The sequence below is a fragment of the Pangasianodon hypophthalmus genome, chromosome 16 (genome assembly GCF_027358585.1).
Source record: "Pangasianodon hypophthalmus isolate fPanHyp1 chromosome 16, fPanHyp1.pri, whole genome shotgun sequence".
Classification (NCBI taxonomy): domain Eukaryota; kingdom Metazoa; phylum Chordata; class Actinopteri; order Siluriformes; family Pangasiidae; genus Pangasianodon; species Pangasianodon hypophthalmus.
In genome coordinates this window covers 25,208,650-25,218,649 of record NC_069725.1, presented here as the reverse complement: position 1 = coordinate 25,218,649, position 10,000 = coordinate 25,208,650, and the positions used below count along the sequence as shown (strand labels likewise).

At 46.4% G+C, this 10,000-nt stretch overlaps 1 protein-coding gene across 6 annotated transcripts in view; it reads left to right on the top strand.

The window, feature by feature from the left end:
• dlg4b (discs, large homolog 4b (Drosophila)) overlaps nt 1-10,000 on the top strand; it is a 60,130-nt gene that overhangs the window by 43,672 nt on the left and 6,458 nt on the right. For 3 of the 6 annotated variants that reach the window (XM_053240501.1, XM_053240502.1, XM_053240503.1), the window contains 10 exons: nt 1,092-1,142; nt 3,478-3,602; nt 3,811-3,965; nt 4,110-4,246; nt 4,540-4,684; nt 4,820-4,952; nt 5,144-5,300; nt 5,382-5,484; nt 8,695-8,800; nt 9,946-10,000. The exon at nt 9,946-10,000 is cut by the window's right edge and continues 122 nt beyond it. In XM_053240501.1, coding sequence (XP_053096476.1) covers nt 1,092-1,142; nt 3,478-3,602; nt 3,811-3,965; nt 4,110-4,246; nt 4,540-4,684; nt 4,820-4,952; nt 5,144-5,300; nt 5,382-5,484; nt 8,695-8,800; nt 9,946-10,000 — 1,167 coding nt within the window. Of the gene's footprint in view, nt 1-1,091; nt 1,143-3,477; nt 3,603-3,810; nt 3,966-4,109; nt 4,247-4,539; nt 4,685-4,819; nt 4,953-5,143; nt 5,301-5,381; nt 5,485-5,625; nt 5,649-7,978; nt 7,993-8,474; nt 8,487-8,694; nt 8,801-9,945 lie in introns of those variants that run through there. The other 3 variants (XM_053240504.1, XM_053240506.1, XM_053240505.1) reach the window with 3 other exon arrangements.

The window sequence follows — 10,000 nt, the reverse complement described above, 5'->3', positions numbered from 1 at the left end:
GGGGCAGACAGACAGGAACATGGGGATACAGGGGCAGACAGACAGGAACATGGGGATACAGGGGCAGACACAGGGACATGAGGATACAGTGGCAGACAGACAGATGGAGGGATACAGGGGCAGGCAGACAGGGACATGGGGATACAGGGGCAGACACAGGAACATGGGGATACAGGGGCAGACACAGGGACATGGGGATACAGTGGCAGACAGACAGATGGGGGGATACAGGGGCAGGCAGACAGTAACATGGGGATACAGGGGCAGACAGACAGGAACATGGGGATACAGGGGCAGACAGACAGATGGGGGGATACAGGCAGATGGAGACAGACAGGGACAGTGTACACTTTTTGTTGGCATGGACTGTGCAAGGAATAAAAATAATAGACACATGATTAAAGATTTTTCTTAATACAGTTTCAGCAGTTGAATGTCACATTAATTTGTAGTAAGAGAGAGAGTGTGTGTGTGTGTGTATTGATGGCACTCTGCTGTGTGTGTCTATTTATAGCTTGAGTTCACAAAACACATTCCATTTAGGAAATGAAGAGGCATAAATAGCAACGTGTGTGTGTTGAGTCCGCATATTAATGTAGCTCATTTGAATATTTGTATTTCACAAATATATTGACCGTGAATATAATTATAATGTGTCGTATTCATTCAAATACCAGTGCATGTTTCACTGCTGTGTGTGTGTGAGAGAGAGAGAGAGAGAGAGAGAGAGAGCGTGTGTGTGTGTGTGTGTGTGTGTGTGTGTGTGTGTGTGTGTGTGTGTGTGTTTGGGGGCAGGGTGTTGAGTGTGTGGGGGTGTATGTGTGGGAGTATGAGCCTGAAACAGTTGCCATAGAAATCTGAGTTGCCATGGTAACAGGGTTCCCCTGGAAGGCTTGACAGATGTTGCCATAGAGTAGCCATAGCAACTAGGGAGCGTAAAAGACACCCAAAACCAGAGAGGGAGAGAGAGACGGACAAATGGACAGAATTATAGGAAGTGTATATTCATATTTCTTATTATCTCTCCCATCTCTCTCTCTTTCTCTGTCTTTCTCTTCCTCTGTTTCTCTCACATTGTCTCTCTTTCCCAGATGAACGGATTAAGTGGAGAAGTAGAGTATGAAGAGATCACGTTGGAGAGGGTGAGTACTCTCCTCTGCTCTCTCTCTCTCTCTCTCTCTCTCTCTCCCTCTCTCTCTCACACTCACTTAAAAAGCTGTGTGTGTGTGTGTGTGTGTGGAGTTGGGATAGTTGGAGAACATGAGTAGAACAGTAGATTGGGATGCTTACGTTATTGTGCTGACAGGTGAATCTCCCACTCAGCCCACACTCACACTAGAGTCTTGTCCAAAACGGCATAACTACGTTCGCTATAAAAACGAGAGTGTGTGCCTTACGGGTTAGGGATCTGTGACACACTAACCTCCTTCTGCTCAGTGTGTATCTCCACACTGTGTATCTCCTTACTGTATGTCTCTCCACTGTGTATCTCCTTAGTGTGTATCTCCTTACAGTGTGTCTCTACACTCTATATCTCCTCACTGTGTATCTCCGTACTGTGTCTCTCTCCACACTCTATATCTCCTCATTGAGTATCTCCTTACTGTGTGTCTCTCCACTGTGTATCTCCTCATTGAGTATCTCCTTACTGTGTGTCTCTCCACTGTGTATCTCCTCATTGTGTATCTCCTTACAGTGTGTCTCCACACTCTATATCTCCTCACTGTGTATCTCCGTACTGTGTCTCTCTCCACTGTGTATCTTCTTATTGTGTATCTCCTTACTGTGTGTCTCTCCACTGTGTATCTCCTCATTGTGTATCTCCTTACAGTGTCTCTCCACTGTATGTCTCCACACTGTGTATCTCCGCACCTTGTGTCTCTCTGCTGTGTCTCTCCATTGTGTCTTTCCACTGTGTGTCCCTCCATTGTGTATCTCCTCATTGTGTATCACTGCACTGTGTATATCCTCACTGCGTATCTCTGCACTATGTATCTCATCACTGTTTGTCTGTCCACTGTGTGTCTCTCCAGTGTGTATCTCTGCACTGTGTTTCTCTCCATCGTGTATCTCCTCACTGCATATCTCCTCACTGTGTGTCTCTCCAGTGTGTATCTCCTCACTGTGTATCTCCTTACTGTGCGTCTCTCCATTGTAAATTTATATAGTGATTTTAAGAATGGATATTGTCACAAAGCAGCTTCATAGAAGTCTGTATATAAAATTTCAATTTATCCCTGTGTATCTCCTCATTGTGTATCTCTGTACTGTGTCTCTCCACTGTGTATCTTCTCAGTGTGTATCTCCTTACAGTGTGTCTCTACACTCTATATCTCCTCATTGTGTATCTCTGTACTGTGTGTCTCTCCATTGTGTATCTTCTTGCTGTGTATCTCCTCACTGTGTATCTTCTTATTGTGTATCTCCTTACTGTTTGTCTCTCCACTGTGTATCTCCTCATTGTGTATCTCTATACTGTGTGTCTCTCCACTGTGTCTCTCATTGTTTCTGTCCTTACTATGTATCTTCTTAATGTCTATCTCCAGTGTGTCTTCTCACTGTGTGTCTCTCCACCATATATCTCCTCACTGTATCTCTCCTCACTGTGTGTCTCTCCCCCATATATCTCCTCACTGCATCTCTTCATTGTACCTCCTAACTGTATCTTATTACTGTGTATCTCCTCACTGTATGTCTCCTAACTGTGTGTCTCCTCACTGTGTATCTCCTTACTGTGTGTCTCCTCATGGTGTTACCATATTGTGTGCCTCCTCACTGTGTGTCTCTTCACTATGTATCTCCACTGTGCATCTTTTCAATGTGTCTCCTCACTTTGTCTCTCCACTGTGTGTCTCCCCACTGTATCTTTACACTTTGAACCTGACATGAAAAAGCTCTACCTGACTCTGAGGAATTCACAGGAGTGGAGCAGTGTTGGGTTCAGAGATTGAGACCAAGAGACATGAGCAGGAGTAGGAGAAGATACAGGAAGTACCACAAGAACAGGAGCAGGATCTAGGACCCTGAGAACCGGAGGGTAGATGGGTTTTAATACCACATGACTGAGATGGGTTTTAATACCATAATGGCTCTGTGGTCTATTAAGCAGGTAAACCACAAGAGGAACCTGAGACTGTAGGTGAGGTTAAGTCTTCAAAGCTCTCAGGAGGAAAAGTCCTCAGGACTGTCAACGAATGATCAATTAAATTAGATCTCCATGAGCTTTGGAGATGAGGATGGGTATTCACAACTAACAGAAGGTGGGAGAAGGTCTTCACAGCTCTCAGGAAGTGAGATTTGGTCTGCAGGACTTCAGGAGAACACCATGAGAAAAACAACCTGTGTGAAGATAGATAATCAATAAATATCATACTCACCTCATGATGAGATTTTGAAGCTGTGATGTAGGTTTCCTGGCTACATCTCCTGGATACACCTGAAAACATTTCACGTGTGTGTGTGTATGTGTGTGCATAGGGGAACTCTGGTCTGGGCTTCAGTATAGCAGGTGGTACAGATAATCCGCATGTAGGAGATGATCCAAGCATCTTCATCACCAAAATCATACCAGGAGGTGCAGCAGCTCAGGATGGAAGACTGAGGTAACACACATACACACACATATCAAATAAACAAATAAATAAACAAAGGCAAACAAGTTTCTGGAATGTTCCAGGTTCAGCAGAAGTGTATCAGGTTCTGAGATATTTGTGTTCTGTCCATAAAACAAAGAGACCGGAGCACTAAACCTGTCTCTCTCTCTCTCTCCATGTCTCACTCTTTCTGTCTCTCTATCTGTCTCTCTCTCAGGGTGAATGATAGTATCCTGTTCGTTAATGATGCTGATGTGCGTGAGGTCACTCACAGTGAGGCGGTGGAGGTGCTGAAGGAGGCGGGGCCAATCGTCCGTCTCTACATCCTCCGTAGGAAACACACCGAGATCAAACTCATCAAGGGCCCCAAAGGTGCGTGTGTGTTTGTGTGTGTGAGAAATTATTGATCTGTGTTTAAGGAAATTTGGTCCCCACAAAACACGTTTTTCACTTTAGTCCTTATATGCAACATAATTAATTATTTAGAAGTGTGTGTGTGTGTGTGTGTGTGTTTAGGTCTGGGGTTCAGTATAGCAGGTGGAGTGGGTAATCAGCATGTTCCTGGTGATAACAGCATCTATGTGACTAAAATCATAGAAGGCGGAGCTGCACATAAAGATGGACGGCTACAAATCGGGGACAAAATTCTTGCAGTAAGTCAAAAAATTTTTTTTTGGTCGTTTCTCTTTTAATAGTCATTTTGATTTAACATTTTTATTATATCCTGTAAGTGGCCAGGCTTTTGTGAGGTCATTAATAACTGATAACCTGGAAACCCAGTGTATGTAAGCAATCTATACATTACACACACATTTCCCTGTTTGTGTTACTTCACCAAATATTCATTTAGAAGTTTAAAGGCTGAACTTCCACTTCATGGAACTTCTTCTCACTTGTTCCTGTGAGCTACGAGTTAGAATGTGTGTGCGTGTGTGTATACGCGCAGGTGAATAATGTGTGTTTGGAGGATGTGATGCATGAGGATGCTGTAGCAGCGCTGAAGAACACATCAGACGTCGTTTTTCTCAGAGTGAGCAAAGCTTCCAACCTGTACACTCAGGACACCTACAGTCCTCCTGATATCACCAGCTGTGAGTGTATATACACACACACACACACACACACACACATACTCCAGACATACCAAAGTGAAGGGTTCCATAAATTTGTGTGATTAAATCTGTGTGTATTTCTCTCTCTCTCTCTCTCTCTCTCTCTCTCTGTAGCGTACTCTGCTCATATGGATGAGATGAGTCATGGTTATCTGTCAGATTACCCACAAACCCTCACTCCCACATCTCCGCGTCGCTACTCGCCAATTCCCAAGGGCATGATGCTTGGAGACGAGGACATCCCCAGGTCAGTCTGACTGGCACACACACACATGCACACACAAACACAAACACACAAACGTTCCTCAGATAAACCTAGTCTGTAATGTTTAGCCTTTGTGAAACTGTGTCTCCCCCTGTTGGCCAACAGAGGCAATTACCAAAATCCTACTGTATAATCTGTTTCTCTGTCTGTCTGTTTCTCTGTCTGTCTCTCAGGGAGCCGAGGCGTGTGATGATCCATCGTGGTTTGTCAGGTTTGGGCTTTAACATAGTTGGAGGTGAGGATGGTGAGGGAATCTTCATCTCCTTCATCTTAGCTGGAGGTCCCGCAGACCTGAGCGGAGAACTACGCAAAGGAGACCAGATACTAAGTGTGAGCACACATGTTCTCACACACGTGCATACAGGTACACACACACACAAATACTAACATACACTCTATGTGTGTGTGCAGGTAAATGGTGTGGATTTAAGACATGCGACTCATGAACAGGCTGCAGCAGCACTGAAGAACGCTGGACAAACTGTCACCATCATCGCCCAATACAGACCTGAGGGTGAGACTATACACACCACTAAACACCATTACACACCATCACACACCATCACACACCATCCTCGCCCAATACAGACCTGAGGGTGAGACTATACACACCACTAAACACCATTACACACCATCACACACCATCACACACCATCATCGCCCAATACAGACCTGAGGGTGAGACTATACACACCACTAAACACCATTACACACCATCACACACCATCACACACCATCCTCGCCCAATACAGACCTGAGGGTGAGACTATACACACCACTAAACACCATTACACACCATCACACATCATCACACACCATCCTCTCCCAATACAGACCTGAGGGTGAGACTATACACACCACTAAACACCATTACACACCATCACACACCATCACACACCATCCTCGCCCAATACAGACCTGAGGGTGAGACTATACACACCACTAAACACCATTACACACCATCACACACCATCACACATCATCCTCGCCCAATACAGACCTGAGGGTGAGACTATACACACCACTAAACACCATTACACACCATCACACACCATCACACATCATCCTCGCCCAATACAGACCTGAGGGTGAGACTATACACCACTAAACACCATTACACACCATCACACATCATCACACACCATCCTCTCCCAATACAGACCGGAGGGTGAGACTATACACACCACCACACACCATTACACACCATCACACACCATCACACACCATCCTCTCCCAATACAGACCTGAGGGTGAGACTATACACACCACTAAACACCATTACACACCATTACACACCATCACACACCATCACACACCATCCTCTCCCAATACAGACCTGAGGGTGAGACTATACACACCATCACACACCATCACACACCATCCTCACCCAATACAGACCTGAGGGTGAGACTATACACACCACTAAACACCATCACACAACATCACACACCATCACAGACCATCCTCGCCCAATACAGACCCGAGGGTGAGACTATACACACCACTAAACACCATTACACACCACTAAACACCATTACACACCATCACACACCATCACACACCATCCTCACCCAATACAGACCTGAGGGTGAGACTATACACACCACTAAACACCATTACACACCATTACACACCATTACACACCATCACACACCATCACACACCATCCTCACCCAATACAGACCTGAGGGTGAGACTATACACACACCACTAAACACCATCACACACCATCACACACCATCACACACCATTACACACCATCACACACCATCCTCACCCAATACAGACCTGAGGGTGAGACTATACACACACCACTAAACACCATTACACACCATCACACACCATTACACACCATCACACACCATCCTCACCCAATACAGACCTGAGGGTGAGACTATACACACACCACTAAACACCATTACACACCATCACACACCATCACACATCATCCTCACCCAATACAGACCTGAGGGTGAGACTATACACACACCATCACACACCATTACACACCATCACACACCATCACACACCATCACACACCATTACACACCATCACATACCATCCTCACCCAATACAGACCTGAGGGTGAGACTATACACACCACTAAACACCATTACACACCATTACACACCATCACACACCATCCTCACCCAATACAGACCTGAGGGTGAGACTATACACACACCACTAAACACCATTACACACCACTAAACACCATTACACACCATCACACACCATCACACACCATCCTCACCCAATACAGACCTGAGGGTGAGACTATACACACCACTAAACACCATTACACACCATTACACACCATTACACACCATCACACACCATCCTCACCCAATACAGACCTGAGGGTGAGACTATACACACCACTAAACACCATTACACACCATTACACACCATTACACACCATCACACACCATCCTCACCCAATACAGACCTGAGGGTGAGACTATACACACACCACTAAACACCATTACACACCACTAAACACCATTACACACCATCACACACCATCACACACCATCCTCACCCAATACAGACCTGAGGGTGAGACTATACACACACCACTAAACACCATCACACACCATCACACACCATCACACACCATTACACACCATCACACACCATCCTCACCCAATACAGACCTGAGGGTGAGACTATACACACCACTAAACACCATTACACACCATCACACACCATCACACACCATCACAGACCATCCTCGCCCAATACAGACCTGAGGGTGAGACTATACACACCACTAAACACCATCACACACCATCACACACCATCACACACCATCCTCACCCAATACAGACCTGAGGGTGAGACTATACACACCACTAAACACCATTACACACCATCACACACCATCACACACCATCCTCACCCAATACAGACCCGAGGGTGAGACTATACACACCACTAAACACCACTAAACACCATTACACACCATCACACACCATCACACACCATCACAGACCATCCTCGCCCAATACAGACCTGAGGGTGAGACTATACACACCACTAAACACCATTACACACCATCACACACCATCCTCACCCAATACAGACCCGAGGGTGAGACTATACACACCACTAAACACCATTACACACCATCACACACCATCACACACCATCCTCGCCCAATACAGACCCGAGGGTGAGACTATACACACCACTAAACACCATCACACACCATCACACACCATCCTCGCCCAATACAGACCTGAGAGTGAGACTATACACACCACTAAACACCATCACACACCATCACACACCATCCTCACCCAATACAGACCCGAGGGTGAGACTATACACACCACTAAACACCATCACACACCATCACACACCATCCTCGCCCAATACAGACCTGAGAGTGAGACTATACACACCATCACACACCATCACACACCATCCTCACCCAATACAGACCTGAGGGTGAGACTATACACACCATCACACACCATCACACACCATCCTCACCCAATACAGACCTGAGGGTGAGACTATACACACCACTAAACACCATCACACACCATCACCCACCATTATAAACAATTATATTCACAAAAGAAGTACACACCATTATATACCAACACAGACCATTATAAACCAGTACAGTAAGGATTTTATGAGGTAATACCCTGGCAACCCTCATTATTCAAACAGTGTGTGTGTGTGTGTGTGTGTGTGTGTGTGTGTGTGTAGAGTACAGTCGGTTTGAAGCTAAAATCCATGACCTGCGTGAGCAGCTGATGAACAGCAGTTTAGGTTCCTCGTCACTGCGGACCAGTAAGAGGACCTTTTACATCAGGTACCTTCCTACCAGCCAATCAGATTTCACAACACATCGACCAATGAGATCAGAGTGGATTTAACACGCAGCCAATCAGATAAAGGCCTTGTATCACTGCTGATTGTGACACAGTTTAGAGATTAACGAAAACTGCAGTGGATTCTACAATAAGGTTATTAAATGTGTTTCTCTGTCTCTCTGCCTGTGTGTCTCTCTGCCTGTGTGTCTCTCTGCCTGTGTGCATGTGTCTCTCTCTGCCTGTGTGCATATGTGTCTCTCTGCCTGTGTGCCTGTGTGTCTCTCTGCCTGTGTGCCTGTGTGTCTCTCTGCCTGTGTGCCTGTGTGTCTCTCTGCCTGTGTGCATATGTGTCTCTCTGCCTGTGTGCCTGTGTGTCTCTCTGCCTGTGTGCCTGTGTGTCTCTCTGCCTGTGTGCATATGTGTCTCTCTGCCTGTATGCCTGTGTGTCTCTCTGCCTGTGTGCATATGTGTCTCTCTGCCTGTGTGCCTGTGTGTCTCTCTGCCTGTGTGCCTGTGTGTCTCTCTGCCTGTGTGCCTGTGTGTCTCTCTGCCTGTATGCCTGTGTGTCTCTCTGCCTGTGTGCATATGTGTCTCTCTGCCTGTGTGCCTGTGTGTCTCTCTGCCTGTGTGCATATGTGTCTCTCTGCCTGTGTGCCTGTGTGTCTCTCTGCCTGTGTGCCTGTGTGTCTCTCTGCCTGTGTGCATGTGTCTCTCTCTGCCTGTGTGCATGTGTGTCTCTCTGCCTGTGTGCATGTGTCTCTCTCTGCCTGTGTGCCTGTGTGTCTCTCTGCCTGTGTGCATGTGTGTCTCTCTGCCTGTGTGTCTTCTTGCCTGTGTGCATATGTGTCTCTCTGCCTGTGTCTCTCTGCTTGTATGTCTTTCTGCCTGTGTGCCTCTGTCTCTCTCTGCCTATGTGTCTCTGTGCCTCTGTGTCTCTCTGCCTGTGTGCCTCTCTCTGCCTGTGTGTCTCTCTCTGCCTCTCTCTCTCTCTGCCTGTGTGCCTGCGTGTCTCTCTCTGCCTGTGTGCCTGCGTGTCTCTCTCTGCCTGTGTGTCTCTCTGCCTGTGTGTGTCTCTCTGCCTGTGTGTGTCTCTCTGCCTCTGTGTCTCTCTGCCTCTGTGTCTCTCTGCCTGTGTGTCTGTCAGAGCTCTGTTTGATTATGATAAGACGGCGGACGGTGGATTCCTCACTCAGGCTGTG